Raw genomic sequence first — 21,547 nt, forward strand, 5'->3', positions numbered from 1 at the left:
CGTTCTATTTAGTAGGTGTCATGTTTGAGCCAACACTACACGTCAAAAAAACATTAATTCCTCAATACCAAATTTTATTCGGTATTATTCAACCACTAAGTATAAACTAGTGATCGAAAAAAAGTCAATAGTTATTAAAATAAATTTAATATTTAATACTAAAAACGAGTCGCTCTTAATTTATTGCGTATACGAAATTACAGTTATTAAATGGCGGACATTGTCATTATGCGAGTTTTTTTTGTATTTAAGAGCGCGGACATTGTCATATCGATCTAAATTTTTCAGCATCATGTTCCTTTTATGTCTGTGTATACTACGTTTGAAATGTACCTAAAAAAAAATCTTTTCAACGTTTCATACTGACCGATCTCTCGGCGAGATAATGGCCGATTGACGGTTACATTTGGGCCATTGTGTTGTTAAATTGTTCGAAAAAAATTTCGACATTAAATATGTCATTGTGGAAAATAAATTTAATAATAATAAATGCGTATACATTACGTCTAAATTTTATATTATTATATTTACTATGTGTATCGCATTAGCAATGCGCAATGTTTAATTACAATAATAAACAAACGCAAAGAGACGTCTAATTAATTTATATTTTAAACGAACGCGCTCGTAAATTTAACACGTAAAATTTTAAATATAAATGCAATCGCATAAACGGCCGTTAATTTTCGTATAAAATATATACCTTTTTTTAACAGAGAGACGTAATTAAAATTTTTCAAACTGGCGCCTTATAAACAATGAAAATTTATTACAATATACCGTGTCGATTTATTACACTTTACGAAAAATAAAATTAAGCTTGCAAAATTTAAATTTTTTTACAGTAGTGGTGTCTTGTTAGTGAATTAAAATAATGCCTTAATTATTAATTCATACGTGTGAACTATATATACGCTGTCTAATTAACTGATATATTACAACGTATACGTTTGAATATAAACAATACTTTAAATATGTATGTATGTCTATTTAAAAAAAAACTTGATTGAATTTTGTAACTTCTTTCATAGGACGTTGAAAAAATACTATTAGCTCACAATGACAGCTTCCGCTTTCGATACAGGCATGTAATATAAGCTTGAGCTTCTAAAACTGTCATATAAAATGATTAAACAATTTAAGATAGATATTCGATACTGAAAAAATAAACTTCATACATGAAAGAATGATTCTTATTAAATATTCAGACATGTAACTTACTTTTGATCGATATTTTTACACCCCACACACTTAAATGCCACTCAGAAATTTTGAGTATGCTTTTGAAACTGTTGAAGATTTCAGTCATCCATTTCCGTTACTTTTAAAGTCAGTTCCTTAACAGAACATATTATTTTATAAAAGCTTTGAAGAGTTACGATCGTCTCAAAATTCCATCAATTTTTTATACAGAATCACTACAAAAGGTTCCAACCCACTTTCAGCCCCTAATCTTAGACTTATGTGCACTTTTTTTCAATATAAACATATGTACATATAAAATGCCATAAAAGCTCCAGTCAAGAGTAAAAGTGAAACTCAAGACCCAATAAAAGAACTTTGATTTTTTTCAATCTGAAAATTACCCCTCTTGAGATTATTATTGTGTACAATTGGTTGTGTTTATTGTAACGAAATTGTTTTGATTGCACCGGTGCTTAAAGCACTCGCCGAAAGTAACGAACTTATTTAATTTTTATGCACAAATATTAGCAAATCGATCTTATAATAACAGAGTAAATTTCGAACGGTTACAATATTCGGAATTTTAAAACAAAATATGGAAGTATTGCAACACAATAGACTTTCGCCATACATCGATATGCAGTCACAACTATCGGGCAGCTGTATAGCAATCGAGCAGGTAAATGCGACACAAACGCCCCTCGAACGACACAACAAACCCACTACAATTTGACAACGTTTCGAATTGTATATATGTATGCAAAAAAAAATACACACACATAACATTGTGCAAACAAACGGATACTTGAACGTATGAAAGCATACGAGGAGAGTGCGTTTATTATACACCCGAAAAGTATACTAGTAATAATAAAAATAAAAAGGGAAACGATAAAAGGATCGCTTCCTTTGAGTAATGCATACTGGTCGTATTAGTTTACCGCAAGCTCGATTTCAATACGGATCAGATTCGCCAGGCAGAAATATTTTGATTTTTTTAAATTGATGAAATGATGTTGAAAATATAAAGATTGTATGAAAATGTTTTCTTTGCATATAAACCAATTGTATTTAATAATTATTTTTTATCGAAAAAGTGTTCAAAATATCTGTCTTATTTTTGTACTCATTTCAATACAAGTACTATGTTAGAAAAAATATGAATTTGACATACATACATGACTTTTATTAAATAAATAAAGAAAAATTATAGTAAAAACAATACAATAGTTACTTCAATGTATAGCTCATTTCTAAAGACCTAATCAATTATATATAATGTACAAATAGTCCATGTTTAATTATATTACCAAAATACGCGAAGACTTATCAGTTTTATAATGATTTAAAGAATCTTCAAATACTTTTAAAAGTTCTACAAAAACTCATGAATTCGAAATATGTAAATATTGAAATAGTTAGCTAATAGTCAAAAAATCAATCTCTTAGTCAACACTGAAGAAACCGTTAGTATTTCATGTACTCATACATACAGATATATGTACGTACATGAAATACTAGCTTGGAGTATATATGCAGGTATATATGTATGTATATACTCCAAGTTTTAAATACAAATTTAACTAAACATACACATTGTGTATATAATATAGTGACTAAGTTTTGAAATGCCATAAATCGTCTATATTTAAAAAAAAATACTAAAAATCAACAAATTCACTTTCCAAGATTCAAGACAAAAAATATGCATGTAAAAAATACGAAAAATCAAAAATATTTATCCACGATCAAACACAACTGAATCGTCCATATTAAAATAAATAATAATAATACAATGTCAACACGTCGAAGCGACAAGTTTACAATGTTTATCAGTGTCGAGAAAATGCGGCAAAACCACAACGGTTTAATTACACCGATCATCCGGAACTGTTAACAGTGGTAATTAATCGAATGAAAATTGTAACGTACATAACTGTAACACATATATAATAAATCGGCGAGTGAAGGTCGCACGAACCGGTCGATTATTATTAACTAATCGATCAACGCGACTCGATATGCAAAATAAATATGAATCGGTAACGACCGGTTCGCCGCGGCTCGACCGATAGCGGGCCAAGTCCCCCAGACGCGAAATCGACGACTTGCACCCCTCTTTCCGGTGATCGTGATACTGTAACGTCACTGTGAGTGGGAATAAATCCGATTATCGGACAGGGAGAGTCACGAAATCCGGTCACCCGCCGTTCTATAAGCCCTTGACAATGAAATTTTCCCCTTCTTTTCCTATTCCAAGTACCGCAGTCTTTCGTATAATCTTTGTTTTGATTTTGAATAAATAAAAAAAAATCATTCATATATGTTTATACAGATTAAGTGTATCTTAAATGCATAGATTTTTTAATAATATTATTCTCTCGTAAATTTGATAAATGTCATTTTTATAAATTTTGATATGATAATCAAGTAAACGATTATCCAACAAATCAACAATCACTAACAATTGAAAGGTTTAATAATAAATATTTTATTTTGAAAGGGGGTTCTTCAATTTAAATTTGAAACGAATGTGTTTAGAATTTCAACAAAATGGGTCAATAATTGACAAGTATTTAACGGCACAGTCAATCCAATTTAACCCGTATAATGACAAAAAATAAATAAAATGCTCTGTTGTAATATGAATTGAATATATTCCAAGCTCGAGTAATTTTGTGTAGAAAATGGAAAATTCTCGGTGTGGTTAGTTCGAGTTTTCCCTAATAGATGTCTCACTAGTGGCGTTTGAGAAATATAAAAATTTTCCGTTTAATTCTATATGGAACACGTATGACTCATTTTTTTCTGTATTGAATTTAATGAATGCAATAAATTATCTGCTATCTAAAGGCTAATCAATTATTGTTCAATCGAAATTATATATTGATTAAATTAAAGATCGAACATAATGAGTGTCGATAGTGAAAATTGAATCTAATTTAACACCCATACAATTTTATTGCACTTTGACGATTTGAAATTCAATGACTCTCAAACTTTTTGCATAAATTTTATACGTTTTTATATTAAACAAATCGTTCTTAATTTTTTCCATAAATTAAATATACCACTCCTACAACTTTTTCATATTAAATTGATATTTATTCTAAATATATTGAATTAATAAAAAATGTTAAGTTTGACGACATTTAAATCGGTGATTGTCCGACTTTTCATATACAATTTAAATCTGAAACACTCAACAGGCCAATTGTAATTATTTTAACTCATTAATATCAAAATTTTAATATGTAAATTAGATAATATTAAAATCGAATTGAACAAATGAAGCAAATAAAAAGTTGGTTTAATTTGATAACATAGCGAACCCTGCTACTTTTAAAATCTTCACACGCAAGTTTAACTCTCAATTTATTTACAAATACTTCTCAAAATAAATATAAGTGATACTCAAACTTTTCATTACAAAACTTTATACAAATCGAAAGTACGTCTCAGTATGAATTTTATTACAAAAACGTTTCATATATTTAATTTTCAATGAGAATATGAAAAATTCGTTATAATTTTAATCAACTAAACCTACTTGACAAGTTTGACGTAAATTTGCGTCATTCAATATTTTTCACACGGCAAAACAACACACACTCACTCAACAATGTCAAGTGAGTTTCATTGTGCATTTGGGCCGATGAATACGTAAGGGTAGTATAACTTTGATCCCTGATTTCAATTGACTTACAAGCTAAATTTTGATAAAATAAAAACATCACTTACATTATGTAGTTTATAGTAGAGTCCACAAGCGTTACAGACGGGTTCGCCATTTTGGTTGCGCCTCCATAACGTCGTAGTGGTCGTCTTGCAATTTGCACAAGACGTGCCCGCTCGTCTCGCCGCACTCTGGAGAGACTGTAACAACAATTAACAAACGCTAAATTAAAAATCAATCAAAATGGCGGATAAATGAGAGCGAAATGGCGCGCGCGCGCGACAGTGGCGCCTCTCGTTCAACGGCACAATTATTCGCAAATAAAGTGTTTTCGGTAATAAACAATAACGGCTATTATACGCGAATTGAGAATTGAGAGAGATGAGCGTCGAAATTATGTATTTCCATCGAGCGAACGGGATTCGAACCGGCCGATCGGTCCATTAGCATGCAAATCTAACGCGCTGTTAACATGTAACGACGTTGTTTTACATACAAAAAGGAAATAATTATATCAGGGGGGCCGCAACAGCGGTTTAATTCGCACATAAAATGGCAAAAGAGTAGAGCGAGGATGTCTTGAGGAGATGTGATTTATTATTATATCCGTTGATTTGTACCCGAAGGATTGATGTTCGTAAGAAATTTATTTGAAATAAAACGAAATTATTTGACTTTGGATTAAAATAAAATCTAATTATACATTTCACTGTATGATTCATTTACCAAAAAATGAGTAAATTAAGCAGCTGGTGATTTGTTGCAAATTAATATGAATCATGTGAATTTAGTCAATCTTATGTATGTATCTGATATATGTATGTATCTAATTGAGAATGCGTATGAGTAGTTTTTGGGATGATTCAAATCTTATCACGTAATAAATTTAAATAAAACAGACTTAAGTTATCTGATGCATACATAATAAAAACCTCAAGGTCAAATTGTTTCGTGAATTTTATGTGCATAAATTTTATTGGGTAAAAAAATTTCAATTGTAAGGAAATTAAGTGTTTTTTTTTAATGATTTTTTAAATTACAATTGTGATATAAATTTTAAAAGTTGATTTTATTATAATAATCCATAATGAAATATATAATATATAGGCAAAAAGCCAACTACCTATCGATAAAAAATCTTAGTTAACTTCATCAAAGATAATATAATAAATCAGAATGGTTTTTAAATGCATTATAATCGTATTTATTGTTCCAATAATAGTGTAGGAGTGTTCTAATTCTAAATTATTAAATCTTCAGAGCCATGTATATTATCTTCAACATAATCCAAGCTTCAAAAGTAAGTCGAATGTTATTTGTATTTGATTATACAACACTTTCAACAGCCAAGTATTATAAGTGGTAGCGTCTGGAATTCTCGAGAATTCTCTATAAAGCGTAACGTAATCCGAAAAACAAACACCCGTAGATATTTTTCTCAAATTAAAATTTATTGTATTGTAATCGGATCCGCGCGTTGTGTAATCGAGGCGAGATGCGTCGTTTATCTCTCAATCTTCACCGAAAAAGCGCGCATAAATAACACAAATAAAAATCATACGAGTATACATATATTCTTATAACATAGTATAGACTCGTGTGAAATAAAAACAAAAATAAAAGTGGAGTGGAGTCCTTTTGTGCTTGCGCATTAATAAATGATAAAGGATTACAAAGACAACATTTCCTATACACGAGTGTTTGACACCTGGAGACCCGAAATCCTCGAGGATTTCGAAAATAAAATATCGAGAAACAAAAAAAAACGAGACAAGAGGGCGAATAACTAACTCCAACAAATAAGCATTCAATAACAAAACTACTCCAAATTCACCTGACAACCCGGAGAGATACGCTCCTTTTTGTATCCTCTTAAAAACTCATCAATAATCACGCGGTACCTGCCGGCCGCAAGTACAACATGCACCAAAACACAACGCTCTCATAATTTATTTTAAAGAATCCTTTTCCTTTATATCACGGTATAATACAACACAGAATGTGGTAATTGGATTATTAGTCACATTACGATCGCCCAAAAGACAATTTTTGCTATGAAAATCGCGAATACGGAATATTTGGCACTCTAGTTCTCGTTAATATGATATTTATCGTTAGTATGATGGACTTTTCGACTGCCAGATGTTCCGTTATAGAGATTTTAGTGACTTTTGGGCGAGCGCTTTGTGACCAACAATCACCGAACCATTTTCAAATCGTACAAAAAATAACGTAAAAAGATTGACAAAATTACATATGTATAAAACATCAAATTAAACTACATGCAATTTTCCTATGACTTCATGACAATATAACAGAACCTTTTAAGTCCACATCCATCCGTGGAATTTCTGAAAATCATCATACAAATCTGTATAAAATCATAAGTACTCAATAGATATGTATATCCCCAACTACTTTTAATATATCCACGGGCTATACACAGCCTCTTGTCTATAATCACACCTTATATTTATATACATTTATATCATCACACGTCTTTTGTTGTCAGTCGCACAGTGTATGTTTGTTATCATCGGTCGTAAATCACGAAAAATTGCACTGAATTGCAATTTTAGCTCAGTTGAAGAATTTGTATTGTTTCGACGATATGATAATATAAATCAAACAAGCAAACCCTGTTTGTTTTAATAATATAAATATATTGGTGTTAACTTTTATGGCACACCATAGCTAAAGACGGGCTGTCAAAATCGGTGTGTGCCATCTTCCATTGTGGCCGTAATGCATCATTCAGGGTCAGATGGACCCGAGAATAAGCCGCTCCGACATGGGGGAGGATGATCGAAGAGGTGGCAGGGGAGGGGGAGAAGGCTTCTTCCAAAAACCGAAAACTAAAAGCTAAGCAGGTGACGTGCCCGAAGAATACCACGCGGACATTCCCAGAGTCGAATCGTGTACTTTGAACACACATCTGAATCAAATTGTGGCGCTAAATGGCGCTGCGTGAAGATACACGCGAGCCTACAAGCAATTACAGATAACGAAATTTCCCGACTTTCTCCCGACGAGCAATTACACCCCTGCACGTTCCCGGGAAAGCTCTCCCTCTGTCCGTCTCGCTCTCGCACCTGGAGATTCCGAACGCGCGTCTCTCTCCCTCTCCGAGAGGGTTTGTATGGTGCGTTCTCGCTCTCGTGGCGCTATCAGCCGTCGAGGATCGCTATCCAATTAAGGCTGACAATCCTGTGACAGGAACGAGCGCAGTTATACGCAAGTACTTCGGAGGACAATACAGGAACGTTGTACTCGTGTACTCTCTCTTTCTATGTGTACAGTCAATTCAAGTGTGTTTATTAATGTCGAATTGACTCCTTGTGCAGTAATTTTATGTGAGATTTCATGTACCGCCTAAATCGAATCAACTTTATTTGCACGATCATTCAGAGCGAACCAACCGTTTATTGAAAACTTAAAGCTTGTGAAGCATTTGTGTATCTCAATTAACACGCTTTAAATCTAAAAACGCTAATTTTGAACCTTCTTTATTTATATAAAGCATTAGAAATACATAGCCCGAAAACTGTGTAAATTGAGGAAGGATTTTTTTTGACTTATTACTTACATATATAACTTAAGTATTAAGAGGGATGTAAACCTGAAACCTGAATTTTGTTGCCGTTCTTTTCTTCGATATATATATTGGGTGAATTGACATATATATTGAGTGAATGCGACAATATATATCAATACATATATATTGAGTTAATGCTATAGTTGCGCTTCAACCAGATAATACCTATTTTAAATCGACAAAATCGAGGTTTCGTATTCTCCAATTTTCTCCTCCGAAACTGGACCAATTTTAAAAAAAAAATCATCATCGTTATTAAAATTGTTTGCTCGTATTTTTTAAAAAACCAACCGTTAAATAAGCACGCTGGACTCTTTTCGTGGGTGTAAAAAAGAGGCGATTTTATAGATGTTTGGCGGCTCCTAGCTCCTTTAAAAAATAACTAATCAAAAATATAAACACAGAAACATGTCTATGGTGGATATCCATAGCATATTAAAAAATAAGTTCTCTAGTGGCATCATTGAGGAAAGGAGAAGTGTAATACGTTTGTATGGACAAAGTGCTGGTGTCCAGCCCTCTTAAATGGCATATATAATCTATAGCTATTTTTATATGAATAATAGAGCAGGAATATATCATTCGACTAATTATATGAAATCTCATGATACTTTTTAAAGTTGTATCTAGTTTCGTTTAATTTCGTTGTCTTGTCTAAAATCGATAGTGAGCTGGCGAGTCCAGCGGGATCCAATGTTGCGAAAACAAGACATTAAATTCGGGGGCGATCTGCAAAATGGATAACGCTAAACGGTTTACCAAACAATAAATAATGTCGAAACGGTTTGTGATTAAAAAGTCGACCGGGGCGATTTACATTCTAATATCCCCGAACGCCGTGTCGAGCGCATTCCAAGCGACGAGCGCGAGCCAAAGCGCGATGAGAATGTGACCCGATCTAGTTTACAAAGTTTCTCGCACCAACACTAACATTAACAAACCCGAATCCACTAACAAAATAGCACTCATGAACTAAATCTATCGGACTGAATACACCTGTCCTTCGATTTGCGCGGTACTTTATTCACAGTTTCACTTCAACGCGGTGAAGTATTGATATACTTGGAATGAATCGCACCACCGAACGTATACACAGCGTAAATCGAGGGTCGGGTATACAAACGACATAATTTCACATGCAACGTTTAATATATCGTGTCGTTTGTACATCTACTACTCAATCTTTGTGAATTACCCGCCATCTTAACAAAGTTTGTTCTCGTCGTGCGTTTGTTATTGCGAACGCTCACGCACCGCACCAAGTGAAGCGTTTTGTAAACAAGGTGTAAATTCGCATCGACCGAGTAATTAAGCGAAACGCCAAGATAAATCTCACCGGGCAGGGAATATAAAGTGCATATTAAATATGCATCGAATGCACGTGCACCGGCACGTAAATAACGTTCACACGTGAGACCGAGTAAGTTCACAAAAGCAAGGTCGTACAAACAACTCGAACTTCTTGTTAATCGACAAGTCGACTTTGATTCGGAATCGATCAGTCTTTGAATAGAACTTAATCTTCGGAGATTTATTCCCCTAAGCAAATACGAGTGTGTGATTTTATTCCCCTTACAATTTTGAGCACCCCCAATCAATCGGCGGTTGGTACTTATGTTTAACTATGTGAATTTCTGCAAAAGAACATTGCATTGTTTGGCGAATAATTTTATGCAGAAAAAAGGCTTAAGATCGTGCTGTTGTATTAAATAGCGATTATTCGCGGAATGAAGGGGGAAAAACTATGGAAAATATGAGAAATGCGAAAAATTTACATAAGCATCATAGGAAGGGCGTGTGCTATGAATGTTAAACGTTCATTCATGATAACTCACTATTGTGTAATCGTATAAATTACACAGTGCTCGATTACGTCTAATGCATAATCGGAGAATTATCTTTAATATGAGTCATTAAATCTTTGAAGATTACCAATAACATAAAACTAACTACGATACTTTAATATTTAACATAATAAACAACCTTCACTACTATTCAGATATTAAAATTAACCTGTCTGATTTATGTTTACACATATATAAGTCATATCCGAGCTTTGTCTGGCGTTTTTTGTGAACTCGAGCTGTAATGTTAGGTCCTGAGCTCATCCCAAACCCATCTATCTGTGGCCCAAATTAGAGTACCATGAGATCGTAAAACTATGGATTTGTATAGTTTTTATCAAATTTTTTTACATATTTAAAAAATAAAAACGATATTTAAATTATAATAAGTATTATAGTACAAACCGCTCAAAATCTTTGGTTGAATTTTCTCAAGATCATAAAGCTTTATACGTCTATAGATACATTACTAATGCAAATTAAATATGATACAGTAAACGATCATCAAAATAAATAGACCCATTCTGAAGTTTTTTGCATTAAATTTCAACCTTTTTTGATTGACGGGTGCTATCTTAAGTATGAAATTAAACTCTATAAATATTATCATGCGAAATTCAAACAAAGCGTGAAACACATTGAAAAACATTCCAATTTGACGACAACTTTTGCTTATATGCAATCTTGAGAGCATTGAGTATACTCTGGATTTATTTTCGGAATTGAATTTTTCACAACATATCAATTTTTTTTACGCTAAAAAAGTAAAGTGTTCCATTGTGAGTGGAGTGTGTACGCATGAACGAGTGCATATATAGAAAGAAGGACGCATTTGCGATAAAAATCGTGTCTTTGCCTCTTTTTATATTCAGATTGAAGTGTGTCTTGTGAGAATTTCGGGAAACTCATAGACGAATAATAATAAAAAGAAATACCGAAAGTATAATAGCCGAATCGAAGGAAAAAAAGAGCATTAAAAACCATCACATTTCCAACAATGCATTCTTTGAATACATTTGCTCGAGTGAAAATTCCTTTTATGGTGTTTTGCGTTTCCATTAAGGCGCGCGTCTTCGCTTACCGTTATATGGAATGATGTGATTGATGATATATATATATATACGTATGTAAGTATACGTCGGTATATCCCGTGTGTATGTATATTTAATTCGCTGAATGAAATGTCGCTCTACTAATAGAAATGCCATTGTTTTTCTACGGTTTATTTCAGGGGTCAGCAACTCGATCTGAACAGTGCCGAAATAAACAACAACTGTAAATTTCCTTTTTTTCCATTCATTATATTGTTTTTTTTTTTTTTCACCCATTGTACGTAATAAAAACGATACGTATCGCAATCGTAATCATCGTCGTTTGCAAACATAAACCACCATTATATACATTATTGTTGTGATCGCGTTTAGACCGAGCCACAAAATTGGGGGATTGTTGTTATGTACACCTTCAATGAGAGTTATTATACAAAGTTCGTGCCCTTAATTTAATAATACGGAATTAAAAATGAAAATTTGTAATGATTAATTTTATTACGTAATGTGAAGAATTGAATGTGTTTAACAGAAATAGACTTATTAAAAAAAAAAACATTTTTAATAAAAATCGGCACATTTACGCAAATATTTTAATACCCGAATTAAAAGCAACAATCAAAGCTCACTTTGGAGTATATAAAATAAAAATAAATTAAACAATTATATTTATTATTTAATTATAAAGTGTGAGTACCGATGTTTTATATTCGTCTTTATACTTTAGTACATATTATATCAAACATTATATTTATATAAAGACGAATGATTATTTGTTTATTGATTATGTAAATCTACGGTTTTTGCCAGTTTAGTATACTAGTTCATGGTCGTTTGAAATATTAACTACAAAATTTTCTAAAAGAGTTCAATTTCTAATATTTATTACTTCAACTTCACTCACCCGCGCAAAGCTGTGCAATTAAACTAGTGATTTATACAAATAAGCGTATTTTTAATTACGTATCGTATACATTAATCGTATGCGTCACAATTATATGAACTTGAAAGTTTCGTTATTGTTTTATTGATCTATTTATAGTCAGTTTCACAGCAGTAAGAATCATTGTCGAACATCCCACACAAAAGTCTCATTCTGTGATTCGTATAAATCTTCCCAGTTGACGATGCCTGAAGGCGATAACCCAAAGACAAAGACCACTCTAACGAGTCATCTAAACGGTTAAATAAATTCGCCAGAATTAATCCATCAGTATTATATCGAGATACGAATCGTACACGAGTCCGTACAAAACGGCACTTACCATCGATCGGGTCGTTTTCGCCCCAACTTTTCCGATTCGTAAGAATTTTTCCTGTCGTAAATTACACTCCAGAACATTCTCCCAAGCCCTCGCCTATATATTAGTGGGAATTTTGGGAATTTTTCACGACGATTTTCACCCTGTTTATTTAATTTCCGCGAGCGCGAGCGCGTTGCAGCCGTGTGTAATACGATTTTAGTTGTGTTTATATATTCAGAACGGTTCATACATATTCAACGGGCTGTGTATTCTGACCAATTTGCCCGTTAAAACAGAATCACGGACCGTAAAATGTATGAAAATATACGGTAAAAACAAAAAGGCATTGTTTCTGACTTGTACCCGCTTATTTTTTTGTTCCGAAATGGAAAATAAAACGGGCAGCACACAGAGGAAAAAAATAAAGAGCCGTGCACAGACAAAGAACCGGCGAATAAATTTATAGACAAAGATAAACTTGCATCTACGATTCGAATAAGCTTTCATTGCACAGTTTATAACATATTAGACTAATTCTATTTTATAATTAGACAATACATACGTTACTTTGATACTTGTTGATTAAATCGGCAGTTAATTAAAATCTTACCCATATCATTCAAATCAAATATTTGCTATTGAAATTACATAAAAAAACAGCATTTCAACTATTAAATCTTAGCTTTTGATTGCACTTAAATTTGAAGTGATTTACAATCGTTTTTATGACCTCATAAAATACACATGTTTTCACAAGTATGTATTTCAGTTTTTATCAATTATTAATGAATATTCAATTTATTCTTTATTATAATAAAAAGAACATTTTCAAGGTGATAAATGATACAGACAAAGCCATTTCCTTTGTAACAAAATGCAACTAAGGCATCTTAAAGGTTATCGCATTTAACATCAAATCACCAATTCTTTAAATTAGAACTTTATAAACCAGACAATTAGCCTGTTTTTCAGTCAATACATTTACAAAATATTTCAAACTATAAATTCAATCTTAAAATGTGTATGAAAGTCAACATTTACTATCAATCAAAAATTAATTTGTAATAAGTGATATTTTTCATTGTAGTAATTTTGCAATTATGTCCGTTTTTTTCAATGAAATAAAATCAAGCCTTTATATAAAGTATAATATATGGTACATAAATATACGCTCATTTCACAAAAGCATCCAATAACAGTATAGGAAAGTTGACGTGTAAAAAAGCTCGCTTATATTGTCCCCGTACAAATCGATACGTGTCCATAGATTCACTGTCACGTACAAAGGGAAAAAACTCGCGTTCGAACAAAAAGCTCCAGCTTCAGGGGTTCTCAATCGAATCCAATTTTTTTTTATTATAATAATGAAAAATAAACGTACGTAAGATAATATACGAGCGGTTCACGCTTCCGTGACAACCGGACATTACACAGTTCGTAAACCGCGCGTTTGTTACGTCTGAATTGCGACACACAATTGCGCCTCGTACACATTCGACCATGTTTCGACTGTCTTATCTCCCTCGAATTATATAATTTTCGCTTTAACTTCGTTTTAATTTACAGCGTATTTGATTTTCCTAAATGAAAATATTCCTAAATGGTAACCGACAGTGAGTTTTTACGGCGTATATTAATTTATTGCGTGATTTTTGAATACAAAGCCGTTTTAAATCACGCTTACGGACTTTCTAACTATGTACATAGACAATGCATTTTTATTTGTTTTAAAAAATTATTTCATCAATTAAAACGAATTAATGATACGATTATTTAATCATAGCAAAGATTTTAACATAAAAAATTACATATAAAGAAAAAAGTTATACCATTTTTTTCATTAAATAAAGTATAAAAATTCATAAAAAAATCAAATAATTAATATTTTTAAATGAAATAAAAATTATAGTATAAAAAAAACGTTTTTTTTATGATATATCATATTAAATTGTATAATAATTGCTTTGTGTATAATTGAAATGCATTTATTCGTCTTAATAAAATTCATGGTGTCTAGTTTGACATCATAATTTATTGTTTCATTCTTAAAACACCTCGAATTTTTGAATGTCAATATTGTTAAAATTTTGAAAATAAAAAATTGAAATAAATTACATTTATTATAAATAATAAATTTTTAAACGATAATGATATTAAATTTTTGTCCAATATTATAGTTTAATTAAAAAATCGTATATTATACTTTTTATTCAAAACAGTCGATTATTTTGTCTTATATAACTGTCAAAGTATTAGACGTTGTTCAGAAATGTTTTAATTTAAAAAAATGAATTCATTAAGAGCCCCAAATCAACTAGCAGTGAGTATTTTACAATTATATGCAGTGAATATTAACTAAGAGTACATGTTGCGATTTATAAATGAATAATTAAATTAAATTCGAGTTGGAAAAGCCTGTCGGTGATTCCGGCCATTTTTCGTGTCCGGGAGCGAAACAACCCCTCCCCATTTTCCCACCCACCGCCCAACCCGCCTATTCCCCCACACGACGCGTACTAGCGTTGCGAAGAAGGGTTTTTCCGGTTTCCTGTCATTTCCGCCCCCTCCTGTTGAAGGGGAGGATTGAGGGGGTGGGCCACGGTGGCTTCATGGGGGTTGAAGAGGCGTCGTCCTCCTATTGGCCGCCATTGGGGGGTGGAGAGCAGCCATATTTGAAAATTCGTCGCGCATGCGGAAAATCGCGTCAGAGTCGCGAAGACGATCCGATGCTTCTGATGCAACAGTGGACCAAGTCTATAGACCATGTCATACGCGAATAATAATAATACAATCCAGATCAATATCGTGATAGTTCAATTAAAAATATTAAAATGTGTACAATAGAAAAATTCATTAATCATAATCAATATCGTAATTATTATATCGGAAGTGATTTATCTATTTAAAATAGTTGTTTCGTAATAATAATTATGGAACTGATTTCATAAAACTGCAATTAATTGTCGATAGTTCGATCAAAATTGCATAGGAAATGGACAAAATTGCAAAACCGGAAATTGAAGTGTTTCGTATGTGAAACCTGAATACCAATGATGTCGTAAGTAAAGGAATGTATTTTTACAATTCAATTAAATGAACATGTAAAATACATATGTAAATAGATTAAAATAAGTGTGTATATGACCGGAAGAGAAAATATAATACTTATATACTTAGCATTGATTAAATTATCAGTAATACGTATTTAAAATGAAGCATATTACAATATATACCTCCACTTGTATGTATGTAATACATAATCAATGATGTTGTAATAAATATGTAGTAACTGTTCAATGTCAAATCGATAAGCCGGAAGTAAACCAAAACTGCAATAGCTCAATCGATTTTCACAAAAAAGTAATGTCGTATAGGCATGCAATCAATCCAAATGCAACATTTTGTAATGATTTTTATCTTCATATTATTTAAACCGGATGTGTGAGCATTTCGCATCTGATTATACATACTATGCATAATTTGAACGATAATACTCCCACGTTCATTAAAAACAAATGTAGTACAGTTCGTGCTAACAGTCCAGTCTTTTGACATTAGTTTTTTGCCAAAATTTGGACCGGAAGTGGCACTATTTCGATATCGAATTCCATGTGTGACGGATAACGCGTAACACGTTACGCCGCTCGTACTATACGGCCGACCCTACTACTATCGATCCGCTGAACCGGATGTGACGTTGGAGAGGGGAGAGAAGGGGAAAACCGTTATTTTCCCGGTGACGTCACGGAAAAGCGGTCACTGAACGGGGCGCCGAATGCGATCAATATCTCCGTGGTATGGCGAGAGAGAGCTTCTTCGACGCGTCGTGGAAATTACACTCAAAATCGAATTTTCCCGAGTGGAAAGTTTAAAAATTATACACATTATCATTTGGCACAACTTTTGAATTGCGATGCATGCATTTTCATTAGCGTAATTGACGTTTCGTTATTTAATAATTGTCGTTGAAGATTGTGATCTTTCTTTCCATGCGTCGTGCCGAGTGTAGTAAGCAATCCGACTGACAGATGTAAAAGTGGGCTAAAGTATTAAAAAATATATAAAAAATTACTTCAGCTATACTCTACATATTAATAATTCGTAATTAGGGTTGTAAAATAGTTACACCCCGTTGCGAATTAATTATATTAAATTTCCAATTCGAACTTTTTTCCTATCGTTAATTAAACTAGTTTGTATGCAATTGCTATTACGACTATAATTCGAACACCTTGCATATAATATTAAAAAAAAACACACACACGTAGCTTGTATGTAAGTTGTTTTACGAATGGTTTAATTGAATTATTCCGGCGTAACATACGCTCGTTTTTGCTATTTATCAATGCTTTTGCAACATGGATGTTCAGACGTGCAAACCGGTCGATAAGATGCTACTACATGTGGAATCTTAATAAGAATTAATTAATTAACATATTCTAATGCAATTTTAAGGTTTAATTTGAATAAGGCGTAACGCACGCCTTTCCACACATTTTTAAACATCCGAAAATTATATTGATAGAGCGATTTCATATGCAAATATCGCATTATACCGATCATAATCAGAACAGCGTATTATATACGCGTCTAAATTCAATTATAAAATAAGTGAAATACTCTATTATTTATACTACGAATACCTATTCGAAAATCACACGCACTTGCATAGATTATGATTTTACTTATAAATTATAAACTTATATCGATTTTCATGCAATAAAAAATTGTACATGAGGTCATCCAATTATATTTAAGAAAAAAATTGAATTAGGTATTATTCCATTTGAATTTCGAATACTTGTTCTATAAATACATATGAGTAAGGTATACTTAGTCATACAGAATAAGTCATTTAGAGCAGTACGAACATGCTTACATAGCTCGATCGATCAAAGTCAAATGTTACCCGTAAAGACTCCTATACACTTAAATGTACACTTTATTTAATATTATTAAATATTTTATTACATTAACATAAGGTGCTTTTATGACATATACATTTCACTATGATTTGACTTATTTGTTTTATAAAGTTTCAGTTGCAATTTCATTACTTGAAGTCATACGAGTGCTTTTAAGCTTGACGTTAGCGTGCAAAATTTTCAGTTAGAGTGAATCGATTTTTTCAGCACGTTCAATTAAGCGCATTATACGAAAATTGATCCACTTATCATCCGCAAACTCGACGCCATAAATCAAAACGCCGTTATTTAAAAATAAACCGCCAAGTTAAATTATCCCGAGGCAGTGTCGTTTGCACTAACGACTCCGATTCATTACATGGCGATTTCCATGGGAAAATCGCAGATCCTTCACGGACGAAATTAATCACGATGTCGATTATAACACGTCTCGAAAGTCTCTCGTTTCGTTTTCCCATGTTTTCCCCGTCGAGTCGCGTTATCTCGTCACCGTTCTATACATAATTTATTACATATCGATAATCGTGGTCGTTGTTGTTTTTTGTTTATTATTCTTGCCGTTCTGGTCGTCGGGACGTATTAAGTTGCTTATTACGAACGCACCGTAACGAATCAATTTACACGACCTGATGGACATCAGCTATGCACCGAACGGTTAGGGTTGCCAAAAATCATACTGAATTTTTCAAACCCCACCCAAATAACCGAGCATCAGATGCTGAAACTACCAGATTTGTACTCGGGTTTAATAAAACGATTAGAATACACGTATTCAGAGATGTTTCATTTGATTGAGATATAATAGTACCCTACCTGACCTATCGTAATATCAATATATAGAGTTTAAATCAAAGATTTGCATCTTTTAGTAACATATCTACAAGAGCTTCTTTAGCATAATATTATCCGATTCATATGTAAACTGACTTATTTTTACAAAATTGAATCAATTATCAGGAATGATTATTTTACTATAATAATACCATACTCTTTTTGTATCATTTTGTTTTAAAATAGAGCAATAATAATTTTTGATTTCAGTAATGACACAATTCCATGTGAGTTGAAGAAAATTTTCATATTTTTGAAAGAAATTTACATATGCTTTTACTTCGTTAATTTGATTTTTATAAGCAATTCCTTAATTTTATTCTACCCATATTTCCACTCTTCTGTTGATATAAAATCTAATTTTGCATATAAACTTATCTACAATTTTCGTTTAAAAATAATAATAATCGGCTAAAAGTTCGAGAATATTTACTTTGAAAGTTACTTCGACATGCTTTATGACACAAAAAATTCGATTTATAATTTTTTTTCAAACAATTCCTCAATTTTATTTAAATTTAATTCTCTCATACTGTAATAAAATTTAAGCAAAGATTTCAACTTTGTATAAATTTTCACACCTAAAAAGTACATACAATTATATTTAAATCCCCAATATAAATCAGATCAACATTTAAAACTTAAGTTCATATTCAATCATATTTCAACTCAACCTAACATAAACAATCAAAAACAAAACCACACACAAATCACCCAACAAAACTTTCATACGAATCCCAATCCAATTCTACCCAAGCTCGCATACAATACGCTCAGACAATGAAACCATATTATGTACATGCCGAGACCATTTTACATTTAATTTGTCTTCCACATACATACAGTGTGTTTTAATTCCACACCGTTGCTTCTTACAAATTCGAACGCACTCTACTGCACTTAATTCGGCGGAATAAATATGAGACCCACACACAGGTCAACTTGCTATCCCTTACTCGGGAATACATGTATGCATATACACATATAAGGTAACTGAAGATAATCTCGACATCTGAAAGTGTGTGTGTATGTGTGTATTATGCATAATTATGACATCAAAATGATATATTCGTCACGGAGCGCGAATTTTACAACGCGACCGGCCCTGGTCGTTACGCTACATTGAAAACGCGAACCTGTTGAACAACAGAGCTGGACTAAATCACGTTACAAATTCTGAATATGTATTTTATATATAGGGATCGGATCCATTTCCGTGTGATATATATGAAATGGAATCGATTTTTATCAGATGTAATATGGTAGCTACAATAATGTATCGAGTACATACATATATACATACATATATATGCACATTGATGTATTGAACTTTATATTGGACGTTTGCATACTTTTTTTTACGCCAAGTGGGCCTGAATTAATGCAATCATCTCATTTTAGATGTACATATGTATATATTATACATAATTGAAATGCTACATATATCAAATTTCTTTATAATTAATTCTCATATTAATAATGGTTTTTTTATTCATATTATCAATACCATTGTATAATAGATTTGATTTGTTCTTATTTTAATAATGTCTCCGAATGTATATGCGATGTGAAAGGGTTTGATTTTTTCTTTGTAATATACAATATATTGGAATTATTAAAAAAATATGAATAAAAACTAATTATTTACCTTTATCAGAGGCTATTTATTATTTATATCGAATTTATTTGTATACATTTACATACATATATACATAGATATCTTGATAATTAAAACATAGTCATTTAACAATATTCACGTATCTTTTCCTTTCAAACAAAAGCTTTGCAAAGTTTGATTATATTTTTAACACAAACTATTTGTAATTCAGAAAGAAAATAAGCCCAAATATATCATAATTTATTTTATGGCACAGTACTTTGTCAATTTTCTTTATATACATATATATTATTTACTTATTCATGTACATATATCTGAAATGTGTAAGCCCATAATGGCGTAATAATTTAAAAAAATAGTATTATAAATAATCTAATGTACATTATTTGAAATAAAACATGACGCGACGCAATCTAACATCTCAAAATCAACGAGAAAAGTATCAGTGATTATCGTTGATAGTTATCTTTTAGAATATCTATCACATTATATACTAGTTCACATCACTATTTACATACCGAACTAGCAAGTAGTCAAATAAGTATTCCGATGTAGCATTTTAATAGACAGATTCGCTTTAAACATTTTTCAGACACGCAAAGCAAAGGTCAAAGTACTAAATTTGCACTCAAGACAACTGTATATATTATACATATGTAACACTTTTATATAGGTATATATTATAATATATTGATACGAAGAACTCGATACGCAGATGTTCGCATGATTGACGCACAATATGCGCGTAGTGCATAAATTTTGGCACCTTCGACCGCGTGTTTTGACACCGTCCGTTTTTAAAAAGACGTTGTCGACAAACAAACGGAAGGATAAAGCCTACTTGTGTACACATACCTGTATATAAGTTATATTACAGGTAAATATATAGATGTGTGTGTGTATAATATGGAAGTCGAACACGCGGCCTTTCCTTCGCCGAGCACCTGCTCTCTCGTGGCGAATTTACAACTTCCGCACGTCGCCAATGATCATATACATAAATTTCATATGGATGCATATGTGTACACATGTAGTGCAATGTTTCGTTTAGTAGAACAGTGGACTAAATATTCTCGAATCGGATTTACCACGCGTCGCAATAACTATGAGACTTTGGCTTGCAAAATATCTCAACACTGTATATTTGATTTGTATTTGTAAGATAACAAAATCAAAGTTTTATATTCCGATGTACTTTGCAAGTATCCAAAGGTAGGTATGTGAAATAATAATTCAATGAGTCGACCGTTATACGTTCGAGAATTATCGAAGTCGCCGTCGAACGGTTTATAATTAAGTTGTTTATCTACTTATTGAGCTCAACAAAAGGGTTAATAACAATTTGTATTGGCAATTTTTATTTCGTTGTTGTATTGCTTTATTTTTTTTAATAACGAGATACAACTTTCACCGGTCGTCGATACTGATCGCGGCTAACAATCAAGCGCACGTGCTTTTATAATGTAAAAAATATATATTACAGGTATTTAGTTTACAAGCTTTTGTAATGAGTTTAATTTTTCAATGGAAATTTTATATAATTATCGCACTAGCGCTAGTAAACAATATGCCACTTTTAA

At 32.1% G+C, this 21,547-nt stretch overlaps 1 protein-coding gene across 2 annotated transcripts in view; it reads right to left on the reverse strand.

The window, feature by feature from the left end:
- The window catches only part of LOC143914205 (GATA-binding factor C-like), a 140,462-nt gene that overhangs the window by 35,418 nt on the left and 83,497 nt on the right, over nt 1–21,547 (reverse strand). For both annotated transcript variants that reach the window (XM_077434318.1, XM_077434317.1), the window contains exon 4: nt 4,927–5,061. In XM_077434318.1, coding sequence (XP_077290444.1) covers nt 4,927–5,061 — 135 coding nt within the window. The remainder of the gene's footprint in view (nt 1–4,926; nt 5,062–21,547) is intronic.

This window comes from Arctopsyche grandis, chromosome 7, assembly GCF_051622035.1.
Source record: "Arctopsyche grandis isolate Sample6627 chromosome 7, ASM5162203v2, whole genome shotgun sequence".
NCBI classification, from domain to species: Eukaryota; Metazoa; Arthropoda; class Insecta; order Trichoptera; family Hydropsychidae; genus Arctopsyche; species Arctopsyche grandis.